We start from the raw sequence: 27,950 nt of genomic DNA on the forward strand, positions 1-27,950 counted from the left end.
AGCATGCGCAGACACCAGAGGGCGCTCCGGGCCAGCGGCAGAGCTCGCCTAGCGGGGACGGGGCGGAGCCTGGGGTGGGGGCGGGGCTAAGGGCGGGGCTGAGGGAACCAAAGGTTTCCACTCCCGGGATAAGAAAAAGGACCCGAGCCGGGGCGGGACCGGGGAGAAACACGAAAGATGGGGGAGGAACTTGAAGGGATGGAAAGGGGAAGGGTGGTACAAGGGACCCCCAGAAAGGGGCTGGGGACAAGGGGGAGGGAATTAGGTGGGGGTAGGGACACACAGACAAGGACGGGTCTAGGAGACCAGAAGGAAGGTCTGGGGGGACCTGCAGGCTTCGAAAGGCGTTCTGTTCAGCGAGTGCTTGAGGACCCGGCATAACGATGGCTCCTGGGTGTCTGCTCAGCGCCCGCAGAGATGCGGTCCCAGGACTAAGCCCACGGGCGTGGGGGCAGTGGAGCCTGCACCGTTTTCACCCGATATCCCTCAAATGCTTTCCTTCACTTAGCAGCTCTAGGCCCCTCCCCGAGCCGTCGGGCCCTACCAGCCCGGGAGAGGCGGACGGGGCCCGCCGGGCGGGGAGGGGGGTGCTGGGAGAGGAAGGGCCGAGCTCCCGGGGGCGGGCAGAGGCGGGCGCCTAGATCTGGAGGTGGAGACTGGGTGAGGGGCCCGACAGCGGCGTCTGTGCAGAACCGCCCAGAGACCGGCGCTCTGCAAGGTGAGACCCCAGCGGACTCCCGTCCCCTCTCCTAAACTCCAGCAGCCGGACTGGGAACCCCAACTGACTCGGGAACCACACCGCGTCCCGCTTCGGAGGTGGGCCCCGAGAAACCCAAGAAAAAACTTGGGGATCTGTCAAGAGGGCACTTGGCAGTACCAGAAACTTCTCGAACCTTTCTTCCTCTCTCTGTCCGGGAAATCTTTCATCCCTTACACCCCACCCCCCAACTTCCCAATCCCTAGCCTCTGCCTTTCAGGAAAGTAGAACTCCTGAGCCCGTTTACACCTGCGCCCGACTGGGAGGGGGTTCAGTCTTGTATTATTTGTAAGGGGGGGAGGAGAATTCTGGAAGGAATCCAGCATGTTAGTAAGATGGAGTCCAGTGCTAAGTGAACGTGCAGTTATCCAGTCCAGGGGTGAGGCGTGAGGAGTGAGGACTGATTTCTGAGCGTTGGTCCTGTGTGAGACGGTTTCATGCAAACTAGACGGAGGAGCCTGGTGGGCTGCAGTCCATGGGGTCGCGAAGAGTCGGACACGACTGAGCAACTTCCCTTTCACTTTTCACTTTCATGCATTGGAGAAGGAAATGGCAACCCACTCCAATGTTCTTGCCTGGAGAATCCCAGGGATGGCGGAGCCTGGTGGGCTGCCGTCTATGGGGTCGCACAGAGTCGGACACGACTGAAGCAACTTAGCAGCAGCAGCAGCAGCAGCAGAACCTGGAAAAGAGGGTCTCAGTCCCCTCCTGGCCCTGGGTGTGAACAGCCCATCCTGGTTGCTTTCCACAGGAAAGCTGACCTGAGGGACAGAACAGGAAGGAAGCAGATGGGTGTGGAGCCAGGAAGCTGGGAAGGGTGTCAGAGGGTGAGGGCTCAGGGCTAGGAAGCCATATAATTTTTATGGTCCAAACCCTGTACCCAGCCCTAAAGCTGGGTCTCACGGAGGCTAGGGATTTGATGATCCCTTCCGGTGCCCAGCTGCCATCCCAGCTCTCAAAGGCAACTTCCTCCTCTAAAGCTTCCCTTAGCCTTCTAATGTGACCTCAGGCAAGTTAGTTAACCTCAGTTTGTTTCAACCGTAAAATGGGGTAATAGAAACTACTTCACAGGATTGTTGTGAGGATGATTATGTAACATGGTAGAAAAGTCTCTGCATGCAGTGGGTGCTAAGTTGCTTCAGTGGATTGCCATGCCTTCCTCCAGGGGATCTTCCCCACCCAGGTATTGGACCTGAGTCTCTGACTCCTGCATTGGCAGGGGGCTTCTTTACCACTAGCACCACCTGGGAAGCCCCAGAAAAGCCCCTGGCACAGAGTAAATATTCTAGAAAAGTTTAGTCTTTTTTTTTTTTTTTTCTTCCTAGGATGCTGTGTCTATCTGCCCAGAATCCTGGCCCCATGCTGTCTGGTTTCATCCATGCCTGACCCAGTAGACGATGAGCTTGTTATGGGCAGGGTTCATCCCTTTACCACTTCAGTAGTCACCTCCCATCCCCAAGAAAATGTAGCCATAGCAGGATTCGCCCAGAGGAGGGCTAAAGAATTGCACTTAGAATTATCCACTGAAGTTGCTACTAGAGACAGAAGATAGAAGCACAGGATTTTCCTGTCCTGGAAGAGCTGATAGACCAGACGAGGAGCTGAGAGAGGCACGGGGGCAAAGAGGAACACTAGGTGAGAAATCTGGGGACACTCACTGTACCTATTTCTGGAGCATAGGGAAAGGTGAGCTGGTATGGGCTGGAGAGGCTAAGAAGTGGTTCTTTGACCTGGCCGAAGCCTAGTCGGAGAAGTGAGAAGAGATGAGGAAGCAGGCTTCCTGGGTGCTGAGTGCCCAGTGAGGAACAGTGGGAGTTATGACTGGGGAGGTGGGGAACAGGGGCCAGTCTACCCAAAGGCTCACGGGAAAGGTGGCTTGTCTCCCTCTTCCATTACAGGGCTCTGCTTTCCTCCATCCCAGTGCTGGGAGACCCTAGAGTTGGAGCTTCAGAAACTCTGGAGCTGAAAGCTTTGGCCTCAAAATCTGACTCTGCCATTTACTAGCGTTGTGACCTTGAGTAGACCACTTATTGAGCCTCATTTGGACCATCTGTAAAATGGTGACCGGAATACCACCTAACTCATGTAGTTGATGGGAGGACTGATGGAGATAATGCCTGTAAAGCACTTAGCCTGCCTAGCTCATTGTTATGGTCAAATAAATGGGAGGCCTCTTGCTGTTTTCTATGCAGACTTTACCACCAGTGTCACTGCTGAATTCTGGCTGGCCCCACCGAGTAAAGAGGCTGGCCTCTCCAGAGCTGAATCCACCAGTCAACTCAGACAGCGATCCAGAAACCATGCCCAAGGAGGACCCTGAGGAGACCTCTGCTCAGGTGGGAGGAGTCCTGCCCTTCCCTCTGAGATTGCCATCCCCTTCATCCTCTGGACCTCTTCCCATTTCCACCAAATGGGAGATAGTTAGTTAGCCTTTGTGTCCAGCTTCTTGCAACCCTTTTCCTTTGCAGGAATCCCTGTCCATATAGCCCCCTCAGAACACAGGGGTTCAACTTCTCTACCTTATTTTTTTTTTTCCCCCAATTTGGTTGTGCTGTACAGCTTGTAGAATCTTAGTTCCCCAACCAGGGATTGAACCTGGGACCTTGGCAATGAAAGCACAGAGTCCTAACCACTGGACCACAAGGAAATTCTTCAGCTTCCTTAAACTTATTCACACGTATACATGAATTCTCTCCTACTGGGCTTATGTTGCCAAAGCAGAACCTCGGGGGTTTGGCCCTAAGGAGTGAAGGGGGTGATTTCAAGCATAAGAAGGGAAGATGTTTTGGGGTGTGTCCCGCTAACCTGCCTCAGTGAGACCACAAACACGAGAGTGGATCAACTGTCCTTGTGATCGTGAAGGAAGAGTCTCCAAATGCAGGAGGGTGGACACTGTTGTGGATTGATGAAGAGGTGGCGATGAAGGAGGAAGGGCGGGAGGGGAAGGAAGGACAAACCGAGCTCTGCCCCTCTCCTTTTGCTGTTTCCTCAGGATCCTGAAGTTCTGAGCTGGGGGCATCCTGGCCTGGACACCACCCCAGCCCCCAGTTGGCCTGTGCTCCGGAGCCTCCTCCAGCAGCTCCCTCCACAGGACAGTGATGTGGGTCTCCCTCTCCCCAGCTTTCCTCTCTCTTGCCTCCCTCTCTTTACTTACTGTGGGAAGAAGCGAGGTACAGAAGGAAGGGAGGCACAAATTTACAGCCTAGATATGCCACTAATTGGGGGAAGTCATCCCCCCACCCCTGGCCTGAGCTTTCATGTCTACACAATGTGGGCAGTGACATCCGCTCTGTCCACCACCACACTTAGCTGAAGAGCAAATGAGAAAATGAACATGACCAGCTTTTGAACCTGATAATGGAATGTACAAATGTAGAGCGTATGGTGGTTAAGTATTTATTGAGGCCCCTATGTGTGCCCAGCCTAAAGGCTTACAATTCAACTGGGGAGGTGAGGCAGGAGAATATGGAATAGGGGAAATCCAGTGGGAAGTGATAGTGAGCTACAGCTCATTGGGAGCCAGGATCTAAATACTGGGTTGGTCAAAAAGTCCATTTGGGTTCTTCCATTTGATGTTACAGAAAATCCTGAATGAACATTTTGGCCAAGCCAGTACAGGAAGATGGGCTAAGTGCTACGGGGCTGTCAGGACCTGAGCGATCACCATTCCTTGGGGGAATGAGACACAGGTGGATGTACTTCACCTCTCTTCCCTCTCCTCAGTGCTCATCTGTGCTGTTATTTCCTGCAGCTCCTTGAGGTTTTACAGTCTTTCTTTGACCAAACAACTAAACCTCCTCTCGCTAGTCAAACTTCAATCTTGCCTCCTGGGGCTCTCCCAGTTACAGTGGACACCTATTTCTGCAGGAGCGCTACTGCCTGGCCCTTGGGGAGGAGGAGCTGGCCGAGCTGCGGCTCTTCTGTGCGCAACGGAGGCGGGAGGCCCTGGGACAGGGGGTGGCCTGCCTGGTACCTCTCAAGCTTGAAGAATGCACCTGTGAAAATGTATGTAACACCCAACCTGGCTACCATATTCCTCTTCCTCCTCTCTTTGCCCTCTCACTGCTGCAGAAGGGGATGGCTTTGGGGACTCCAGAGAGGAAAAGGGGTTTGGGGATTGACAGTTTGGCAACATTCAGGAAAAAGGGAAACCAAATGTAGGGGTTCTTGGTGGAGCCTGCAGTGGAGGTGGGTTTGCCGGAGGTGTGGGAAGAACAGTTAGGTTGGGGTTGGGATGGAAGAGCCTGGAGGGTGGCATACACAGCCTGTGACCAGCCCAGCACCCACGCCCCGCAGTGCAGGGAGCGGCTGAGGCCAGGGGAGTACGGAGTGTTCGCAGCTCGGGCAGGAGAGCGGCGCTGCTGGCACCGGGCTTGCTTTGCCTGCCAGGCCTGTGGCCAGGCCCTGATCAACCTCATCTACTTCTACCACGATGGGCGTCTTTACTGTGGCCGTCATCACGCAGAGCTGTTGCGGCCGCGCTGCCCGGCTTGTGACCAGGTACAACCTTGAAGGGAGGGGCTGGAGGCATCTGCCCAGGGTTAAGAGTGGCAGGGTGCAAGGGGATGCCTCTTTCTGTACCACGGAGTAGGGTACAGAGAACTGGAAACCAGCCTGGGACTTCTGTATTCACCTTGCTCTGACTTTTGAGCTCTGGGCACCTGGGGCCCGTTGCCTTTGTGCCCTTCCCCACTGCAAGCAGAGTCCCCCAGTTTTTTTGAACTGAATTTCTCCAGAGCAGGGACTCTAAGACAGACGATCATCTCAGTACGCTAGTGCTGTGCCTGCTCCAGAGAGGAACTCGTTCAGTGTCTGCACAAGAGGCAGTATGGAAACCTGGGTTGGGCGTCCAGGCGACCCGGGTCGCACTTCTTCAGGATGTGCCACCTGCTAGCTGGGGGATCCTGGCTAATCCAATCAGCCCTCCCCGCGTCTGAGAGTGTTTGAGTAGATCAAATGGGAATGTCTGGAGACGTGCTTTAGCGTCAACTGGGTATAAGGCGCGGTTATTGGATGAATGAATGAGTGAATGAATGAATGAACCGTTCCCTTCTCCCTCTCTCAGCTGATTTTCTCCCGGCGCTGCACCGAGGCCGAGGGACGGCGCTGGCACGAAAACCACTTCTGCTGCCAGGACTGCGCCGGGCCCTTGGGCGGGGGACGTTATGCCCTGCCGGGGGGCGGCCCCTGCTGCCCCAGCTGCTTTGAGCGTCGCTATTCGGATGTGGGTTCGAGTCCGGCCCCGACACTGGAAAGCAGGGCGTCCCCGGGTAAGGGAGGAGAAGGTGAAGATCAAAGGGGAAGGGGATAGCGGCTCGGGCTGGGCTGAGGGGGGTGGTTCTCCAGGGCTGGGACCCTCACCCCGGTCCCACGCCGTCCCGCCCCTCCAGCAGCGCCCCCCACCCCACCGCACCCCCAGACCCGAGCTTCGGGGCCCGCAGCTCTCACCGCGCGTCCCTGGCCGGCGCGCTCCGAGGGCCTCCAGAACCCACCCCGCGCCGCCGTTGGGGCTGCGGCGCGGGACTCGCTCCTGGGCTGGGGCCGCGGCCGCCCTCTGCTGGGCGGAGGCGGGGAGGGGCGGGAACCTGGAGCGGACCCACGGCGGCGGCGCGCACGGCTCGGGGCGGGGCGGGAGGCTGGGCCCGGACTGGGACTGGCTTCTGGCCGCTGCCCCGCCCGAATCTGGGAGGAGACTCGCGGCTCTGAGATGGGCGTTTCTGACCCCGCCCGGAACAGGAGAGGAGGGGCTCTGCAGAGTTGGAGCCCCGGACTGCGCCCAGCTGAATGCCGCGACCATCTCCCGGGCAACCCTTCTCGCCACTGCCGCCAGCTCCAGTCTGGAAACCCGGACCGAGATGCTTGGATCCAGCGCAGAGCAGGAGTATCGAGCTGGGGACCAGACGGAGGCACGCCAAGGGCAAGCGCAGGGCCGCCTAGAGACGCCCCTTGATCCCAAGGAGGACGCTCCCTGCCCCACCTGCTCCTCTTCCTCTGAATCGGAACCCGAAGGCTTTTTCTTAGGCCAGCGCCTTCCCCGGCCCTGGGAGACCCCGGCCTCTCTCCAAACTGGGTACAGCGACACCTCCAGGAGGCACTGTACCATTTGCTAGTGGCGCAGCCTGGAGAAAGGGGGGATTGGGGGAAGTGATCTGTTAAGGCGAGAGAGCGAGGCTCTCCTACCCCTCTAAGTCCTAGACTGAATGCCATCAGGATCACGTCTGGGGAGGAGCGGCGAGATGACAGGTTTGAGTGCCTCCTCTCAGCCCACGCACTTTATGACTCTTCATGGACACTCTTGGAGAAGCCCATTCCTCAAAGCTACGCATCACCCGCAGAGTGCCCCTGCCCCACCCCCACAGGCTGGGCGGCCCCATCCCCAGCGTCCTCCTCCCGAACCAATGAAGTGATCATTCGGAGAACACCTGGACTGTGAGCGGGTGCGCCGGCCGAAGGCCAAGAAGGAGCGGGAGGTGGAACCCGACCAGGGAGACTGGAGCGCGGAGGCGCTCCACCCCTGGCAGAGGTGGCGGACGCGCACATGGGAAGTTATGTAGGCTCCTGTCGGAGCGCGAGCCGCTGCGCCCTCTGTTGGCGGGTGGCCGGCGGAAGTATGAGGCCGGAAGTTGCGTAATCTGTCGGCGCCCACCCGGTGCGTGGTGAGCGTTCCTACAGAGCGCGGAGGTGCTGCTATGGCTTCGAGTGGGGCCGGCGTGACCGCTGCGGGCTCAGCAAATGAAGCTCCCGAAATTCCAGACAACGTGGGGGACTGGCTTCGGGGCGTCTACCGCTTCGCCACCGACAGGAATGACTTCCGGAGGTAACCGAGGCCCGGGGGCTCGGTCCCTTTCCGGCCCTTCGCGCGCGTTATGCGTACCCCCTGGATTTCCGTTCCTTGGAGCTGGTTCCTCCAGATTTTTTACACCACCCACATCTTGGCCTCTTTGTGGCTCTGGCTGTGCTTTGCTGAGGTCCTTGATCGGGAGGATTTCCGTGCTGCCGGAGCGCTCTTTACAGTCACCGGGCTCTGTCTAGAGAATCTCTGCTCACGGGGACCTGGGGGAGGGGGCGCCAACAAACAGGCTTTTTGGCCCTGGACAAGTGCTAATTGGCCTTTGCGTTTGACCCTGCTCTTATTCGACGTAGAAACGAATGTTAAATAACCATGTGGTTTTGGGCAACCTATTAGGTACCGATCAGTGCTCCTGCTTCAGGAGGGGACGGTTTCCTCCTGTGTGTGATGATGGGAACCCCACCCCCGCCTCCGCCCACCACCAAGTTTCTCATTAACCAAAGACACGTGACTCGGTGACCACAGGGTTAATGGAATGCGTTTTTTTTCCAGGAACTTGATTCTCAATTTGGGACTCTTTGCTGCTGGAGTTTGGCTGGCCAGAAATTTGAGTGACATTGACCTAATGGCACCTCAGCCTGGGGTCTAGCCTGTGAAGGTAAGCACTAACCACTGTTCTTTCAGAAGTCCTAGAGGCTGGGAGAAGAAATAACTTAGATCAACTGTTCACAGACTAATAGGAAAGAGACTTGACAAAAGACCCTTGGCTGTTCCTAGTTAGATAAGTTTCCAGATGTTGCAAGGGATTTGAGTCTCTTAGCAATTTTTACTCCAGTAATTTTATCTTTCTAATGCCACCTGTTGTCTGATTGCAGACACATGGAACCCCTGTGCTGTACTCGACCCCTTCAAAAACAGCCTCCAGTCTGTGACCATCACAAGACTTGCCCTGATGGCGGCTGAAGTTTGATTCAGATGGCACCTTCCCTTCCCTTCCCTGCCTGACTTCCTTTTCTTTGCTGAGTCCACTCAGGACACCCTTCTGTGGTCAACAGGCAGGTCAGCTAAAATGTTGTCTTCTGTTCTGTAAAATGCTGTACATAGTTCCTAAATTTCTGCAGGGGATGATCTTTGCTCTTGTCCTGAGGAATAATCTAATGGTATTTTAACAAATAAAGCGTGTAAACAAAGACATTTTATTCTTTTAATAAGAAAACTTCAGCTTACAAAAACAAGGTGTAAAAAGTCAAGATTTACAAAAATCATAAAAACATGATTTATATTTCACACTCAAAAGAGACAGGAACAAGTCCCAAACATGGATTTTAACAGATGGTTTGCTTCATAGTAAAAGAAAAATAGAAATGAAAACTGTAGCCACCATACAGTGATGTTAGCACAGGTAATAGCTTATTCTTGAGGAATTTCCATTTTGAGCAGTACTATGGGAAGAAGCCATTTGGTGTTGCATAGCATTTTGGTGCACCAGGTGGGTTTTCCAGGCACCAGGGAGGCATTGTTGCTATAATACAGTGGGATTTGAGGGCAGTAATGTGCAGATGGAGGCAAGGTGTGAGGAAGCCTGGACAGTGGGCTCTGAAGCAACACTGCTTGCGGAAGCTGCTTCCTTCATAAGTAAAGAGAGATTTTCTGACCCTGAAATTCAGGGTAGTGCCACTGTCCAGGAGCTTGGGGTTCTTTGGAAATGAAGTATGTAAGGAACTGGCATGGAAAGAATGATGTAGGCTTAGAAAGGTGTGGACATACAGACAGGCTCCCCTTGGCGATTTTTTCTGGTCGATTTGCTCTACTAGGTGTTTAAAAATACACATACTCCTTTTTTGTGCCAAGTCTCCTCTGGAACTGGTATGGGATTAAAGGGTAAGAATTGGGAAGGAGGGTCAGTATAAATATACCACAGTGGCCTAATTGTAAGTTAGGCGTTATCTCTAGCAGTCTGTTCACTAAACGTAAATAGAATAAAATGGTCCTTCTTGACCTGCTGGCATAAACCTAAGAAAGCCGTTAAGAGAATTAGGCTTTTTATATGTTAAAGAAAAGCACCATCTTCTTATGAGCTCTAATCAGGGAGGTCCCAGCTGTTAGGGGGAAGGAGTTTGAGCCTGTATGAATTGAGGCCTGTGGTTGGCTTAACATGACGTCAGGACCCTTTAAGAATCTACATAGGGATCACAGATGCTCTGACAAGTTTATATCTTACTAGACTGTTAAGATGAGGAAAAGTAACATACATTAAGTAAGGCTTTGGTTTGAAGCCATCACCCCCCCAAATGGTGACCAGGAAGGAAACTTTTAAGCCCCAGCAGACTGCATGAGACCACTGCCAAGCTGAGAAACACCAGCACTTGTTGTTCTTTATAGCAGTGAAACTTACGTCCTTGAAGTCTGCTACCTGAGCTACTCATAATTGTGAAAAGTTCTATTTGATAGCAATTTTCAAAGGTAAAATTCAAAACATGGCCAAAATTAAGGACATGGCAGCTTCCAAAAGCATAATTCAAGTTTCACTTGTAATGTCTTAGCTTCAAGTAACAGTGTTGCTGTTGGTTTATAAAGCCATAAGCTGATAAGGTAAAGTTTCATTTCAACTGGCTTAATTCCTGAAAGCGGTAAGAATTTAGCAGGTTAAAGCTACCAAATCTACACCAAATTTTGATGGATAATTATGATTCTGTAAATGAAAATCCTAGCTTTCACCATTTCAGCACATTTTTCCTCAAGGGAAGTCAGTTTTACATCCTGTCATGAGGTGTTTAGCCCAGGCTAGTTTAACACTATTATGAAAATCTCCTACACTACCTAGTTAGATCTGAAATAGAAACATACCAGCAGAAGTTAGTATGGAAACAGTCCACAAAAATGACCATTCACTTCAGTGCTCTAGTGACTGAGGTGTGCTTAGAGCAGTGTTTGGGTTGAATACACAGTGGTTAAAGTCAAAGTCCTAGACCAAGAAAATGGTTAATTTAAACATGAAAGATAGAAACTAAACTCACAGTCATATTTAGAAGGCGCTTTTCAATTTTAGTGCTAACTTCAAAAAAGAATCAACCACTAGGGAGATGCATACTTACCTGGTAAGGAAACTAAGCGGCCGTGGGAGGTTTTATTCCAAAGATACAACCTCCTCACCTAATTAGGCCAGTCATTAGGCTGAGGGACCCAATTATCAAATGTGCTTTGAGTAAGCTTTTTAAACACCCTTTGGTGAAGACTCAGGAGCTCAGTGGAAACCTTAAGGTGGGAGTAAAAGGAACACGCTGTTTACAGCCCTGCAGGTGAGCAGGCCGGGTCTTCTCGTCCACAGCTACTCAGTATTGTCCCCGTCAGTGGGACTGGGTTGCTGGGACAGGTTCTTTGAGCCTTCTTTTTTGCATATTACACAGTGCACTGGCTTACCTTACAATCTAAAGGTTCACATATAGGGGATTGTGTTTTACACTGCTTCCTGAAACTTTGTGCAAAAGAACTTCAGAACTAATGAAGGTACCACTTCAGGAGGAACGGTTTTTGACTTGTACTATGTTGCCTAGCACTAGAAAAACTAAAATACCTTTTTCTGAACATTTGTGCTCTCCCAACCAGCTGGAAAAGTAACCCTTCCACTTAAAAGATAAAACCTTAGATAGGGATACATTATATGTTTAGGAAGGGGAAGCCCTCCCAGCCTGATTTTTAAAAAGGCCTGAGTTAATGTTCGGAACATAAGGGGTGGTAAAAAAGAATAGGGTATATAGTTTGCCTTGAAAAGGAGACATTGATGAATAATCAAACACAAAGATTTTGGACATTACAGTAGAATTTTCAGAACTTGCTGGTAATAATTTGCTTTCACACACACAAGATACGAAATGTTTTTAAAAAGTGATACCAAATGTCCTTTACACTATACAGACCCATTTGCCACTTGAAATGACAAGAAAGAATCCTTTCCCTTAATCTTTTCAATCCCATGCAAACCATAATTAGGTACAAGGCACCAAATTTTATGAATTGTATAAAATTAGTTCACAAAGCTTTATCAGTACATAAAACAAACTCCCTTCTCCCTCCCTGCCCACCCATACCCCACCCCACCCCCACACCCCCAAGTGTTCATTCTGTACTACTGTCAGCCTCTCACGTTTACGCTGGGACCTGGCTAGGGCTGTGCCCACTGCCCGCCAACCCACTTCATCACTTCTTACACTTGGATGGAACTGTAATCATAGCCAGAGGGGAAAACTCATACAATCGTTGACTCTAGAAACCTTGACATTAAAAACAAAAATAAACTCTGCTATTGAGTCCATAGGACACATTAACACTTCTATAGTTCCCAATTTTATTCATGACATTTAAGAGACATCTGGAAATTCTTTACAATGCGGCACTGTCCGTCAGCCTGAGAGGGACTGGATCAAAGCAGGCAAGAGGTTTGCCATCTTGAATAAGAGGGTCAGTTCCTAGCCATTGAGGGCATTTGTAATTTTTTTTAACACTAGCATGAATGCTTGTCTCCGAGGCAACCACAAGTATGAGGGTCAAGCTAGATTGAGGTAAAATTTTGAGGGCCAGGGTGCATTCATCTTGGCTGGCTACAGCAGGAAGTAAACACACCAGCCAACCACAAAGGGTTCCTAGAACAGGGATGTAACTACTTGTCTGGGAGAGAAGCAGGCCCGTAAGGTTCAGTTAGGAGATCTTGGATTTGATTTGGCAGCATCTAGTCAACTTCCACCTGGTTCTTATTTTCTTCTTTACAATGTTTTGACTTAAAGTAAGATGCAACTAAGAAACTCATATACTTCCAGTATGTAAATAAATTAAAGGCAAAGGGACATTTCCCTCACAAAAGCCATTGGCTTAGGCAGCAGGAAATTCTTTTCTTTAATAAAAATCTCCATAAATACTAACTTCTCAACAGCGTCTATTGCTGCTGCCTCTGGGTACCTGAGGTGTCTGACTGCAGGGGCACCTTCAAGTGTGTGCAGCTCTTTGAGGACTCTGGTACTGGTTTCTGTTCCAACTCACTTTAAATGATTTTATTAATTTGAAGCACTTACCCTATTAATACAAAGTCCTTAGTCTGCTTAATTCTTTTGGTATAAAACTTTTTTAAAATTAAATTTGAAAATGTTTTAATTTTCCATGAGATGTTTATTTTTCTTATTCCTCCCGCCCGGGACAGCCTGAGGGATTTAGTAGATGCTGTATAGTATTTCTCTATTTGTCAGTTCTCTTTTTCTAGAATAATAAATATAGCATTCAGTGAAAGATGAGGCACAATTTATATTTTCCTTCCCTTTTTACTTTTTTTTTTTTTTTTAAGTCAGTGCGCTTTTCTTTTACCACAAAAGGTCATCACCAATCACGCCAACTTAAAAATGTGGATCTAGAGACTGTAGTCTCGTATCAGAGCCTCTGGCAGCATGGGCGGCTGTGACACTTTAAAACAGTGTCCAGGTGAAGGTAAGCCCGGGCCAAGCTTGTACAAAGAAGCCTGCAGTAGACAATATAAACCAAATAGCATAAAAAATGCCATACGCTATCGCTTCCAAATAAAAGCTAAATATTACAGAAACCTCACAGTGTTGGAAAAAGCAAGTTTAATTTAAAGTATAGTCACTCCCTTTCCTTATCACAGTGAGCCATCTTCTGTCTGATTTCCTCCAAATCTCAGTGCTGTCTGGTAGGTCCTATAGGAGAATTCATCTCAAAAGAGGTCAACAGCAAATGCTATACAGATCTGCTTGGGAAATGTGGCCCTTCAACATTGCTAAAGCTACACCCCTCATCCTTTAGCCTCTAATTTCCCAACTTCTCACCCCTCCCCAAACTTCTTCACACCTACTCCCTTCAGGTGACAGCTGTACTTCTACCTGAACTGAATGTTAGTATGACACAGTCAAAAGATGAGCATCCCGAGTGACAGGCTGAGGTGCTGTGGCACTCCCACAGTGGGAGTTACAGTACGCATTCACTTTTACTAGTGAGTCGAAGTGAAGGACTGAGGAGGGAAATTCAGTGATGCCTGACAGGGCAGAGGGCTTCCATCTGGGCAATTTCATGCCACTTAGAAACTGACCCAGTTTAAAAAAGAAAGCTATATCTTACTAGCACTGAAGTGAAGGACAGGACACTTTTTTTCTCTGATGGACTGAGGGTGGGTGGGTAAAGAAACCGTAGGGATTAGCAGATTTTGGAGGAAACCGGCCAGGGCTGTCAACAATAAACTGTTCAGACATATAGGAGGAAGAGTCCTAAGCCTTCGAAAAGCAAAAGCTCCCACACCTTGTGAACAGGAAATAAGCTGCAGGTAAAGAAAAGCTGCATGCTGCACCAAGGTGAGAACGGGGGACAGGCATTTCGATAAGCCCTGGACCACTGGCTCCCCCACCGCCCCCCTCTGAGTTCTGAGAAAGCTTCAGAAACCTGACCTAAAAAGACCAATTTAAGCCAAACTATGTGCTTGCCCTAGACCCGAACCAGGAGTTTGCTACAGAACTGGGTATCCAGGAGTGCGTTTAGGCTCAGTGTGCCACAAAGAGCATGTCATGTACCAGTTCCTTGCTTCCCCATATGAACTGCTCCTTCTTTAGAATGAAGGGATGTTTGTGCCATCTCAGAAGATGTGGAATGATTAAATGACAGCAGCAGCCAGGTAGAATATGACACGTGAAAAACCTCCCATTTTTCATGGAGAAATTTGCTCCATGCACCTCCTTCCATTCTTCAACTGCTATCTCCTAAAAAAGGAAGTCTCTAAATTTTCAACCCTTGAGGACTACTTCCTCTGTAGGAAAAAGTCCTGACTTCACCTCCCGCCTTGGAACCAATCCTGTCCAGCAAGCTGCCAGCCCAGGGCCCCTCCTTGCTCTCCAGTGCTCTGCCGAAGGCTGCTCACGTCAGGAGGCTCTTCCGGTGCTGCAAGGGGTCCTGATTAGCAAGGGAATCACATAATAGGAAGAAAACACAGCTGGATATGACAAACTCACTCCCTCTTTCCTCCACCCCGATCCCTCTATATTCAGAAGCAACTGTTGAAAGAGTCTTCATAGAAGTTACTCTTTTTGATTTGCTTTAACAAAGGAGGGAATTTTCTAAACCCATTTAAAAGAAAGTGACTACAGATTTTGTGATAGGACACCAGTCACCCAGCACCTTCTGCTCTAAACCCAGTGAGGCAAACCTAGTGATCTGTTCCTGTAGTAAACCTTATTTCCTGTAAGAGGAAAGATGTACCAATACCAAGAGTTTAAAAGCAAGTCAGTCCTTGATAATGTGCCTCCCATTCAGGGGAAGGTCCGTGGTCTGCCCTCATCGTTGTTGCTGGAATGCACCTGAGTTTGGAGTTGGGTTTCTGAGATTCTTGCATTGCCCTGAACTGTTCTTTGAGTGTAAAAAAGGATGTAGGCTTGAGTTTTGCACACTTCCTCGACACTGCATACATTCAGCTTTGAGTCATTGCAGTGGACCCAAAAACCTAGGAAACCAAATGAAAGAAAGAGAGAATATGACTACCCAACTTAAATTTCAATCAGCAGGCAAACGAGGAGATGAAAAAAGTGACAGAGAAGTTCTGAATAGATCCAACCTTTGATTGGTGGTGGTGGAGGAAGAGTTAAGTAAATGAAACCATTGGTTTTAGCCCCACAAGCCCCACCACAATACTGCTTACAGTATTGACTAATTTTTGTCCTCATTTCATTCAGGCTTTTTCACTGCCCATTAGGGACGTCTACAAAGACAGACTGGGGGCTAAGAGATGTGAAAAAAAGGGGGAGAGGGAAAATGTACATAGACAAAGGTACGGAAGGAAAGGAAAACTTAGAAGGAATAAAGTTATTTTTCACAGGCTCACTCTGGTAGCCACCCCAAGGGCTGAGGGGTTCAAGATGGGTAAACTATTAGAAACACATCCATAACCCACCTGCCTTAGCACAGTAGCTGGGAGGTTCTGCTCTGGGGGACAAGGACTGAAAGAAAGCTCCTTGGAAGGGCCCTTGGATCCTCACACCTCCCATGTTAAGGGAGGTAATCAGGACATAGTATTGTAAGTGCTCAGAAAGTGTCCTCAGCTTTACTATGGGCTGATGCTAATGAGACTCTCACAGTATAGCTAGGTCACACTGTTTATGTAAAACCAAGAAGGAAACAGGTCTGCAGCAGAAGTATGAACAACAGCTATAACCTCTAGCATTAATTGACCATTATGTGCTAGGCACCATGCTCAGCACTTTTACATGTTAGTTCCCGTCAATTCTTAGAAGAGTTATATGTTGTCACTTAGTGATATAGTCAAAATTTGAATCCACCTTTCATAATTCTTTCCACTGGATTTTAATGTATGTACTATCCCCCTACAGATTAAATAAAAGGAGAGGAATGAAATGTGGACAAACCAACCCTTTTTGGTGTCCCCCACCCCACAGAGTAAAGCGCACGCACCTCCCTCTGTATTGTAGCAATAGGCTGTGTAGTGTCCTGAGCCAAACCCTTTCCCGTGATGCATGACCACTGCGGAGAGATCATAGGCAAAGGTCTCTTTGTCAAGAGAGGAGAGCATGTCCCTGCAGCAGTAAGGTTCCATGGTTAATACCTGGTCAAAGACGACATGGACCCCAATCTTCTCTCGGTGATTACGGCCAGACCACCTGTAACATGGATATAAACTTCTCACCAGTAAGAAATGGCATGTGTGATCATAGGCAGAGGTAGGTAAAACAGAAGTGGAGAAAACTTAACCTGGATTTGGTTTTCACAGCAAGGTAGGGGTACTCAGTGTTCACATGTATTTCCTGTGAACATTCAGATGTTCTCTGAAACCAGAAATCTCTAAACAAGCAATCCAGGCAATACTCTTTATAGTTTACTTTCTACCCTTCTTTTCACAGATTATCTCATACTTTATTCTGAAGATGGCTCTATATAAGCCCAAGTGAGGCTATTAAATCTTCAAGTACAGACACCCACTGCAGCCTAGCTAGTTTAACAGGGCTGTGAGAGCAGAAGCCCCGTCCTGGCCCCCAACATCCACTTGCCTCACCGGGCAGGTACCATACACTCCATGGAAAGCCTAAGGACTCCAGGGAGCAGGCTTCTCCCCCCAACACCAAAGACATCTGCCCTCACCAAAGTCTTTGAAGTAGCTATTGCCATAGCTCACCAGCCACCTGGGATGCCCCAGAGCAAGCTCACCTGAATCTTTTAAGGTGCAGCCGGAGGACCTGAGGTAGTCTGTAGATCATTAACTGCTTTCTAGCTTCACTCAGAACAAGGGGTTTTGGATTGGATTTTCGTCGTTTGCCTAGATGGTTTGGGAAGGTATAAGACATGGGTCATGAGGAGACTCATTCTTTCCGAGCCGTGCAGAGACAATGACTTGCCACCCAATACGCATTCTCCTAGTTTCTCAGTACTTCAACCTCAGTTTCATTTGGGCAGCAATGTGACCCTCTCTGAGACTGCATTTCCCAGCCTCACATGCCCACATGGTATGGCCACGGAAGTTCTGGCTGAGATGAAAGAAAGGACTGTGTGGCTCTCTGGGGATGGCCGCTTCAAGAAGGCTGATGCAGTTGTAAGGTGCCTCCTTTGTCCTTCCCACTTTGAAAGGAATCTCAGTTTCCTTTCCTGTGAAATGGGGGATAATGCATGTATCTCGGGTTTAGGGAAAGGGTAAGAGGACACGGGGTTTCCCAGGTGGTTCAGTGCTAAACGATCTGCCTGCCAAGGCAGGAGATGCAGGTTCAATCCCTGGGTTGGGAAGATACCCTGCAAGAGGACATGGCAACCCACTCCAGTACTTCTGCCTGGGAAATCCCATGGACAGGAGCCTGGTGGGCTACAGTCCATGGGGTCGCAAAGAGTCAGATACGACTTAGTGTTTGAGCATGCATGCATGCAAGAGGCACAGGATTACCAAAGGACAGTGTATTTAGAGATTTTTTTCCCCCACATGACTTGCTTGTGGCCTATACAAATATTTAGAAAATAAACTTCAGTTTTGTATTTTTATGCCATACTTGTTTTCTGAAACGTGTTTCTTGGTAACAGCACTGCTAGACATGCAGAACAAGGCTGGCCATTGGCTAAATATACTCCATTCAAAACAAAACCAATGCTCAGGACTCCAATTTTGTTTCTAAAGATACTGAATTGTGGGTGAAATGCATTTCTAAATTACAGAGAAATGAAGTTCTCTTAATTTCCATCAGAAGCCTTCTCTATAACCATTTACTGATGACTGCTCTGTTATATTAATTCAGTCAATGAATGGACAGGAATATAAAATTCATGGTCCACTGTGGTGTCTGTTAATTGTCTCTGAGCTGTTGATATCATGGTCTCTGTCTGAGGAGCCTGGCACCTGATTCGAAGCTTGTGAAAAGTAGCAAATCACAGGCAGATGACGTATCGTGGAGCTTTCTCTGACAATAGGTTGTGGAGCTGTTACTTCTCATGATAGACTGCAGCAACTAGATGGCAGCTTTTACTAGGGCTGGCAGTCATGGTATGTGAGGGCATGAGCAGAAAGAGAATTCAAAGAGGGGCCTGGCCTTATTTTACATTCCTGTTCACCAGCAGACTTTTGAAAATTACTGCAGCTCTCTGCCTGGGAATCCTGGCAGTGACTGCTGCTCTCAGCAGAGGGAGTATGTGAGCTAAATGAAGACAATATAGAATCTGGCTTTGTTTCTCTCAAATGAAATTCATGAAGAAAAATCACTGATTCTGTTAAGACTGATCAGTTCTGTCTCCCATTTGATTAAGCTGGCTACACAGGTGAAAGACTGATAGTTTTGAAACTTTCACAAGCAACAGATCAGTGCATCTCATCCCTTCACTATAGCTTTCCTTCCTTGCTATTTGAACCTGTCTACAGAAATACTGATAAATGGGCACATCTGACAACCAGAAAAACAATCCTTTCTTGCAAAAATAAATAAAAGTGTTTCTTGCCTAATCTATCAGGTCCGAGAATGACAGACTTAAGGCTGTTAACATCTTTCTGTTCCCTACAAGTATAAAACTTCATGAATCACTATTTTAAAAAGAAAAAAAATACATACTGTTCTAATAAGACAATTTAAATCACTGCCTTTATATATCTCTATGTAACAGGATAGATAGGTGAGTTTATGCTTAATCAAGTACAGGATTCACATTTTGTTTTAAAATGGCAAAACGGTATCAGAAGTGTGACTTTTGATTTTTGACTTGATTCTTCAGAGAACAGGTTTCCCACAATTCACTACTTTAAAAAACCATATGCAAAAATATTAAAGGGCTACCATAAAATTGTTATTCCCAAACCAAAACTTATAGTCTGAACTATAATATGGTTGCACATTGTTCTCAGATCTCTGCACAATCCATTCATCTTAGTATCCAAATCTCTATATGCCAAAACCCCCAAACATCAGTTTCAAAGTATTTGCTCTGCATTTCCTATGTACATGCTGGGTTAGCAAAGGCATTGCTAGTGTGTCAAGACACAGGGTTGGGGGACGCATAAGGTGCTCTCAGAACCATATGGAAAAAATTCCACTTTACAGTTAAAGCCATGATAGAGAAATACTTCCTCTGACCCTTCTGAGATGTGAACCTCTCAGGCATGTGAAAATAATGATGAAGCTGCCATGGAGCAATGTACCATATGACTTCCTCTCTCGGTCTCACTGTACCCTTAGCATCACTTCTGACTGACTTTAATTTAGAATAAAAGCACACTTTTCTGATACATAGCCCTCAAACAGGCTATGCCACCTGAATTTAGACTAAATAAGAACTGTCAAACTCTATTCATGAATTTAAGCAGGACCCCCATAACCCATGAAGCTAAATACTCACATTCTTGGAGTCCCCATTTCAGGGTCCATACTTTCAAATGCCTCCCAAGATAACAACTAACTTCAATCACAGCAGGAGTCCAAGGAGGTCCAACTCCTAGGTTTGGTTTTATTTTTTTAATATATAATGTCCATATGTTTTTCTCAGGAAAATAGGAAAAAATCTTTAAAAGATGCTTTAGAACCACTCAATATTACAGTGTTATTTTTGACTAAAAGGGCAAATTAAATACCTTAAACTGATATTCTAGTTACCCACACCCCCCCAGCACTCACTGTTACACTGGTCACAAGCGTAGATTCTGCCTTCCAGGGCCTCTGTCTCTGTGAACTTTGCCAGCATCTCAGTGAGCAGGCACTCTGTCTGATTCAAAGGGACAAAACCCTTTTCTATGCAGTGATAGCGTTCAGGGAACTCCAGGGACAGATCCCAAAAGGGCTCAATGGTATTGGATTTGTAATTGCATGATACACAAGTGACCTAGGATGAAAAAATTAGTTTATAGGTTATGTAACTTACATGCTTCCCACATTCATTTTTGCTAGCACATAACAACCAAAACTAAGTGTATAGTTTTCAAAAAATATTTAGTATTTAAATGATAAACATAACTTTTAAGAGAATTAGAGCATATTACTTCTGGTGTGTATCTCTATGATGCTAGCTGGAACTGGACAACCACACAGCACAGACAGTATTACCTACTCCCCTTTCTCTCTTCTCTCCCATTCAGTGCCACAGTATTACAGATAGAAGTTACCACGGAGTCATCAAGCCATCAGTCTGAGATGGAGAATTTATAGACTCCTGCCTGCTTCTCTCATCCTCATGCTCTATGCTCCTCTAGACTCGGCTCCTTCCATCCAGTCCAGCTTTCCTCTCTTTTTGCTCTTGTTTCTAGCAGCGTCCCTATACTGATGCCTGTGCTCCAAGAGCCTCGAAGTACCTTGTCATTTGCCCTCCTCCCCAACTATAACCTTCCCAGATGCACCTTTCTTCCTACAAACTTTCAGGGAGGTTGAGGAAGTGCTGAGAAATACTCCCTTTTCACAAGCTGAAAAACAAAAGCCGAAATAAACTTTTCTTCCCCTTCTACTCATCATTCTTTTAAAACCCTAACTACCTCAGTAGCATAGTGTAGAGGTTTTACTTGAATCTCTCAAGTTGCCCACTTTTTTAACTCTATCAATTCTTTCTGCATGTTCTCACAAAGCCTTACCTGAGTCTTCCCTCATACCTTACATGGCTAAGGAAACGAAAGGTAGTGGGGAACCGGAGGGAGGGTTGCTTAGGCATTTGGCATCTTCCTAGCCACCTCCCTCCCTTGTATGTTGAATAAAGGCTTTAGAAGGAATGATGCTCTTTCAAACAACCATGGAACCAAGGTTATAGACAAACTCTTCAATTTCCTAAGGCTGATCAAATAGGATGGGATGCCAGCAATGAGTACTTAATTGTAACAATGAGAATATTACATTACCGTATCATCATTATAGGTTAAAAGACATTTCCTGAAAGTGAAGTGATCTGGCAAGTTAAAAAATCTGCCTGGGAAGACAGGAGGCAAGTTCACCAACGAAGCCCTCACATAGTACTGTGAAAGGCACCGCGGCCGCCCTCCACTGTGTATAGTTACAGCAAACGTACCCTCGTTAGGCCCACAACTTGGGGAAGGCACTCACGGGAAGCCTAATACTATACCAGCCCCGCTCCAGCGTGGTGGGCAGTCAGGGCAGGCCCGAGCACACACCTACCTGGCTAAGTAGCTGCCCGTGAAATATGGTGTTCACCACCTTTAAGACCTGTTTGGTGAGCTTCCTCTGGGAGAAGGGGATGAGGATCCGGCGCGTCGTGCCTTCGGACTCGAGTTCCTGCTGCACTTTGTGCAAAAGCTCGCAGAGAAACTCCTGCGCGTCCTGCTGGTCGTAGCCGCGGAAGGCAGGGATCAGGCTCCACACCGAGTGAAGCATGGCGAAGGGCGACACCAGGGCCCACTTTCCCGACCACATGACGCGAAAGAGGGTGTGCAGTTCGTGGCAGAGGGAGATGTGCTTCGAGCTGGGCTCCTTGTTCTGGATGAGCTCTAGGCTCCTGCTGAGGGAGGTCCCACCGTTCAAGCAGAGGCCCTCGCGCTCGCAGGCCTCGGCCCCATCACTCCGGGTCGACGACAGCTCTGTGGCCGAGCTGCTGGCTGGCCTGCCTGAGAGCGGGGCCTTGCCGTTGGCGGCCCTGGGGAACAGCTGCTCCGTCTTGGACGGGTCGAGGTTCAGAAAGCACTCGCGGAACTTGCGCAGGTGGCTGAGCACCTGCAGGATGGAGTTCATATAGCAGGTGTTGCCCAGGTTGCGCAGGCCCGTGACGCCGGGCGCCATGGCGGGCGCGCGGCGCGGCGCAGGGCGGGGCCCGGCGGGCGCGCGCGGGGCGGGCACGCGCAGCGGTGCGGTGCGGGGCGTGTGCAGCAGCAGGCGCGCGCTTTTGCGCGGGGGGGCGCTGGCCAGCTCCTCCAGCAGTCGTCGCTTCACTTCGCGCCGCCGCTGCCGCGCCGCCTCCTTCTTGCGCTCCAGCGCCTCTTCCCGCCGCTGCTGCTCCAGCTTGGCCTGGCCCCGCGAGGTCTTCTCGAACCAGAGCCGCAGCGTCCTGGCCAGCAGGCGCTGGCGCCGGTACCACAGAGCCGTGAGCATCTGCGGCTGTCCCTGGGGAGCGCGCTGCGGCGGGACTGCGTCCTCGCCCGCCGCCATGGACCGCAGCGTCCGCCCGCGCCTCAGCGGCGGGTCCTGCGTCTGGCCCCTGACCGCCAGGAGGGAGCTTCTCAGCAGCTTCAGGTCCCCCTCCGGGTTGTCGTTAAGCACGTAGTCCTTGCACAGGTAGCAGAACACGTAGAGATCCCGGACCTCCATGGCTAGCGGGTGTCTGGTCTCTTCGAAGTGTTTGAGGGCATGATCTTCGATGTAGCGGCCGCAGGCCACGTGCGAGCACTTGAGACAAGCCCACACCGACTCGGTGGTGGCGCACTCCCGGCAGTACCACTTCTGCGGGTTCAGGATGGAGTGGTCCTGGGCGAGCCGCAACCGCCCTACATGTTTGCATCTATCCATGTCTTAGGGAAGGCTCCACTCTTTCAACCTGGCACGATAAGGGCCCCCAAAGAGAGAGAGAGAGAAAAAAAAAAAAAAACTTTCAGCAAAATATTTTTCTAGAAAAAGGCTTGCAACCGGCATTTCCCACTAAGTATTCATTAGTTTTCAATTCAAAATTGGTTCCTTTGGAAGGAATTTTTATAAAAGGAAAAAGCAGTTTTGGCATAGACCGGGAATTACAGAAAGACAATTAAATTCCTTAAAAAAAGGAAGAATCACAAAATACTAAACGACAGACCTTAATGTGTAACTTTACATTTTCTAAGACTGTTTTAGTTCTTGAGTATCAGCTAATTTTTACGTAAGGCTGATTTAGAAATGTCATTACCCTCATTTCACGTTGCACCCAACTGGCCACTAGGGGAAAGAAGCCCATATTCTGATCCATCTCTGAATTGATGATGTCCTGGAAGTGAAAGCCTCTCTGACTCATGGTGACAAGATCCTGGCTGTATGCAAAAAGGGACAGGGCAGAGGAAAGGCGAGGAGAGACAGAGCTCACAAACCAGTGACACCAGGACCTCATCACAAACCAGGAGAGATGAAGACACTCAAATACAAAGGCAATCTTAGGTCAATTTCACTGTATTTCAAAGTAGAGAGAACAAAATATGGTTAAAAAAAGAGAGCGAGAGAAATGGTAAGAGAAAGTCCTTTGCAGTACAAAGTAATTTTATTTTCTTGTGTCCAAAGATCCTGGTTAAGTAGGTAGACTGAGCCTCAATCTAACATTTTGTCTTCTACAAGTTTGTGCCTCATTTCATATGCTAAAATCGTAAACCCCCTCCCCCAGGTGATGGTATTAGGAGGTGAGGTCTTTGGAAGATGCTTAAGTCATGAATGGGTTGACCCTCATGGCATGAGCCTTCAAGAATGGGATTAGTGCTTCTAAAAAGAGCTCCCTCACCCCTTCCTCCATGTGAGAACACAAATGAAAAGCCAGCCACATGTCTGTGAACCAATTAGCCTTTGCCAGATACGGAATCTGGTGCCATGATCTTGGACTTCCCAGCTTCCAGAACTGTTATGTATAAGCCACCCAGTCTATGGCATTTTTGTTACAGTAACTCTGAGGGACTAAGCCAAAGTGTCTGTCTGTAAAGAACATTTACATCTTGTAAAAAGGATGGAAAACATTTACCTTCCTTACTGAAAGAATAAGTAACTAAAGAACTAGACGAATCTGACTTGGTGATATAGTGGCTACTGGTTATTACAGTATTTAATCAAACTATGAGACCAGAAAAAAAAGCAAACCTTCCAGATAATGTATGCAAAAATGCTTTTTATTTTTAAAACAGTGGTAACTCACTAAGCATTTTTTTTTTTTTTTGGTCTTTCTAACATTGCTTCTTCAACATTGTTCATCAGAGAAGCCTAATAAGCAATTTCTTCAAGGGAAAGAGGCTATTTTAAAATAAAACATTTTATTCTTTGGAAAGCTGACCTTCCAACAATATCAGCATTTAAAATTCCCTAAAGGGAGTTCCTCTTATAAAGTGGACTTCCTTCACCTCATTTCTTGTCCACTCTCATTTCTGGGAGCAAATACAGTTCTGTCACGATGGGGTCACCCAAGAGAAGTTCTAAATCCAAAGCACTCTAAGTAGTTCCTTCAGTTGGTTTTCCTTTCTGGCTTGGCCCTATTGCTAAAACTCACAAATATACCACAGGACCAACCAGAGACCCTTCTCATTTTAAAATTGCCCATTCCAGCCCATTCCTATATAAGAAATCCTTAAATCGTCATACAAAGGAAACCAACCTAGATTATCTTCCATCAAATCAGATCATCCTTTGAGTACTGTCAGGATTTAGTTTCTACTATGTTATTTTTCTAACTATTGACTTGTTGCTAAGTGCCCTTTAAGTCATGTCTGTGGATGTATTTCTCCATACAACTAGATATAACCTCCTTCAGAGAGGAGATCAAGTGTTGTATTTCTTTTTTTCTTTAACCTTTATAATTTCAAGACTTGTGGGTGTGCTCACCTCTTTAGTGGTCAAAGGTATTCTGTCAGAATTACTTCTCCACATAGCCCAGAACAGTACTGAAATAACCATTTCTGTTTACTTTTTGTAGGGCATAGTCAAATTAAAAGACATGTTAGGAAGATAAGATGGTCAACAAATGAATTTTCTTTTTGCTCTTTATTACCAATCAAGAGTTTAAGTTGCATACACATGATGCTTACAACCAATTACTGGGGACACAAATAAAAGTCAGTAATAAAAGAATGAAAAGGGGAAGTCAAAAGATTGGTAATTCCCAAGTTTGTCATTAACTTGATATTTTTCAAAACGTAGTCGCTAAACCACCTACGTAGCAACAAAACTCCTTAGGATACTTGTCATATGTACAGATTTCTGGTGATGACCCCAAACTTGATGGTTTGGGGGAGGGGTCTACAATCTCCATTTCCCACAAGCTCTACAGGTGATTCATTTCTACACTAAAACCTTAGACTGTAATCCAGGAAGTTATATAGGGGTGAAGAACATCTCCTAGAAGTCAAAGAAAGAGTTTTATTTCCCAAGATCTTTCACTTAGACCAGCGCTGTCCAATAGAACTTTCTGCGATGATGGAAACATTCTTTATCTGCATCGCCCAATACTGCACTACTGTCCCGTGTGTCTCCTGAGCACCTGAAACGTGGCCAGGGAGACGGAGGGGCTTACATTTATTCTAATTAATTTTAATTTAAATAGCCACATGTAACTGGTGGCTGCAGTATTAGCAAAGATTTAAATACACCAGGACATACTATCTTTAGCTCACTTGGCTTTTCTGTTTTCTCCCTCCAGAAGATTCAGTACTCACTGAATCATGTCTGAATAGCCTCTTCTTATAACTCAAAACCTGACAAATCCCCACTTTAGCCAAGAGGAACCTTGATGTGTCTTTAGAAATTTAATTGCTACTGAGATCTTATCACATGAAACACAGCACAGCTTCGAATTCTATAAAAAGAGAGTATATCTGTGAACAGGAATATAGCAACACAACACCCAGAACACTGGTACCTTATAAAATCAGCTTCTGTCTAGAAAAACAAAAAACAAAGCAAAACATGTTGGAACAACAACAACAACAAAAAAACAAAATAGAAAAACACTAAAAAACCATTCCACACCCTCTGCATGGAATGCTGCCAAATGGAAAGGGCACTCTGGAAATTCTTTCTTCCGATTTCATTTTCTGATCCATAAATCTGCTGAGCACGTGTATCCTTTCCTGCACAGCCTTTTTCCTGTTACAAATCTGTCGTGGCGATTCACTAACCTGCCATATGGCAGAGTAAATCCATTCAGGAAGACACGAGGCTACTCTGTACCTTACCACACTGATTTAACCTAGGCAGACTAGCTTCTCTAGAGGAAAGACATATCTGAGGCATGAAATGGAAATCACTCAAAAGTGACACAAAAGCCAATACACAATAGAGAATAAAGAGAACACAATCATGGGTATACTCAGTTCAAGAAATTTTGATTGTATTTTCTTTGTATATTATAAACATTTACTTAATTTGTTGCAGTTTGAAGTAAAAAAAATTTCCAAAATGTATGCTCAACAATAATCATTAAAATGTTTGCAGCGTACAAAAAAACAAAAACCAAAAACACACCAAAAGGAAGACCATGTGCTTCACTCACCCCTCATACAACCTCCAGCCACTTTAGGAACAAGGCCTCATCTCATGCTCATAGGCACAAAGAGGACATTTCTTTTACATTTTTCTGACATGTACCCCTTTTCCTTCATAATCACTGAAGGTCATAAAAGTCCTGATAGTTCCAATGAAAAAATATATCATCTGGTGTGCAGGCACCCAGCTTCCCAGTGTAACTTTAGGGAATTAACAAGATGTGCCTTAATAGTTCTCCATCATTAAGTAGATCAGTAACTGTAAATAAATGTCCAGGACACCTTGGATTGATCTGCATATAGGGAAAGCAAACCTGACAAAATACTGGCTTTTGCTTCTTCAAGTACTATAGCTTTATATTTAAAAATCTGAATCAGCTCGAGCTAAAAACCATAATTAATATTTAAAGGATTCTACTATAGTTAATGTCACCAAATAGTAAAAGAAGCTAATGAAATCTATTTAGTATGAGCATTTTGTTCTGAGAAACTTCTAGATTATTTAAAAGGTCCCTGTTTGAGAAAGATGACTGAATGTTACAAAATCTTTCAAAAATTTATAGCTTGAAAATATGATTTGCTTTTTAATTGCAACATTCCTGTTCTCAATTAGCAGATTTCTTAGCCAATCTGAAATGGATAACAGCATCTCATCACCAGAAATAAAATTTCTGGGGAGAAAATCAACAAAAATAAAATAGGAAAAATTTAAAAGAATCCACTTTAGGGAGATTTCCATTTCTTCTCTCTCATCGTTTTGATTTCTTCTCAGTTCTTAACTATGGATAGTGGAAAAATCCTGCTTGGTCTTGGTGAGACCAAGTGGCATAAATTCCAGCTTCAGAGCGAGTAGACACTATGGTAACATGCTGACAGCCTTCATTTACATAAAAGAATACTAATTACGTGGTATCATCAACATCTGCGATTCTGCTCACTGCCATATGCGACAGTGCAGGGTATTTTAACCCTTCAACTTACTACACGTATCCTACATGACATGTTCCACAAAACCTGCAAAGGATGCCTGAAAACACAGTGAACATGTGTTTACAAATAACTAGCGTTAAACATGAATTTTATTTTCAGCTAATGGTTTATTTCTGAGAGATATTGGAAAATGTAATTTAATATCAATATACAATTAAGAAAAAGAATTATTTTAAAGTAGACATCACATTAAGATACAGTTAATAGGACTTTCCTGATGGTCTAGTTAAGACTCTGTGCTTCCAGTGTAGGGGGCACGGGTTTGATTCCTGGTCAGGGAAGTAAGATCCCATATACTGTGTGGCACAGCCAAAAAATAAAAATAAAATAACTAAGATACAGTTAATAACCCAAAAGGGAAGAATGCTACATTTTAGAGTATTATATGGGGCTTTAAAAGGTTGTATTGTAAGTACAATGAAACTAGCATTTTGAATTTGTGAATTATGGCTAAAATAAAAATAAAACAAAGAAATAGATACAAAATAACAAAAACTAGGGACAAAGACTGAGAAGGGTGAGGTTAGCCTCTGGCTAAGTGCAGTGTTGGCTTGAGACTCAACATTAAAAAATCAAAGATCGTGGTATCCAGTCCCATCACTTCATAGCAAATGAAGTGGAATGATGGGAAGCAAATGATGGGAAAAAAGTGGAAGCAGTGACAGCTTTTTTTTTCTTGACCTCCAAAATCACATCCAAATTGTGGACGGTGACTGTAGCAGGAAATTAAAAGATGTTTACTCCTTGGAAGGAAAACTATAACAAACCTA

At 46.8% G+C, this 27,950-nt stretch overlaps 3 protein-coding genes across 19 annotated transcripts in view; 2 read left to right on the forward strand and 1 right to left on the reverse strand.

The window, feature by feature from the left end:
- The first annotated feature begins 662 nt into the window (after window positions 1-662).
- On the forward strand, window positions 663-7,294 carry PRICKLE4 (prickle planar cell polarity protein 4). 5 transcript variants are annotated; one of them, XM_059880566.1, is made up of 9 exons: window positions 663-816; window positions 2,083-2,392; window positions 2,656-2,817; window positions 2,950-3,093; window positions 3,750-3,857; window positions 4,625-4,762; window positions 5,054-5,257; window positions 5,823-6,027; window positions 6,494-7,294. In XM_059880566.1, exons 3-9 carry the CDS (start codon window positions 2,815-2,817, stop codon window positions 6,865-6,867), a joined length of 1,176 nt encoding a protein of 391 aa, XP_059736549.1. In that variant the 5' UTR covers window positions 663-816; window positions 2,083-2,392; window positions 2,656-2,814; the 3' UTR covers window positions 6,868-7,294. The 5 variants fall into 5 exon arrangements, with proteins under 5 accessions (XP_059736549.1, XP_059736548.1, XP_059736550.1 ...); XM_059880565.1 differs by having other exon boundaries at window positions 663-718; XM_059880567.1 differs by lacking the exon at window positions 2,656-2,817 and having other exon boundaries at window positions 663-718.
- A 90-nt stretch (window positions 7,295-7,384) lies between these two features.
- Window positions 7,385-8,737, forward strand: TOMM6 (translocase of outer mitochondrial membrane 6). The gene is made up of 3 exons (NM_001113718.2): window positions 7,385-7,574; window positions 8,100-8,205; window positions 8,423-8,737. The coding sequence occupies exons 1-2, from the start codon at window positions 7,447-7,449 to the stop codon at window positions 8,194-8,196; spliced, it is 225 nt and encodes a 74-aa protein (NP_001107190.1). The 5' UTR covers window positions 7,385-7,446; the 3' UTR covers window positions 8,197-8,205; window positions 8,423-8,737.
- The window catches only part of USP49 (ubiquitin specific peptidase 49), a 77,047-nt gene continuing 57,834 nt past the window's right edge, over window positions 8,738-27,950 (reverse strand). For 10 of the 13 annotated variants that reach the window (XM_059880561.1, XM_059880557.1, XM_059880555.1 and 7 more), the window contains 5 exons: window positions 21,158-22,526; window positions 19,679-19,883; window positions 16,749-16,857; window positions 15,999-16,204; window positions 8,738-15,033 (listed from right to left, as the gene is read on the reverse strand). In XM_059880561.1, the coding sequence (XP_059736544.1) occupies window positions 14,843-15,033; window positions 15,999-16,204; window positions 16,749-16,857; window positions 19,679-19,883; window positions 21,158-22,498 (2,052 nt within the window). In that variant the 5' untranslated portion in view covers window positions 22,499-22,526 and the 3' untranslated portion in view covers window positions 8,738-14,842. Of the gene's footprint in view, window positions 15,034-15,834; window positions 16,205-16,748; window positions 16,858-19,678; window positions 19,884-21,157; window positions 22,527-27,950 lie in introns of those variants that run through there. The other 3 variants (XM_059880563.1, XM_059880564.1, XM_059880562.1) reach the window with 3 other exon arrangements.

Source organism: Bos taurus, chromosome 23 (genome assembly GCF_002263795.3).
Source record: "Bos taurus isolate L1 Dominette 01449 registration number 42190680 breed Hereford chromosome 23, ARS-UCD2.0, whole genome shotgun sequence".
NCBI lineage: Eukaryota > Metazoa > Chordata > Mammalia > Artiodactyla > Bovidae > Bos > Bos taurus.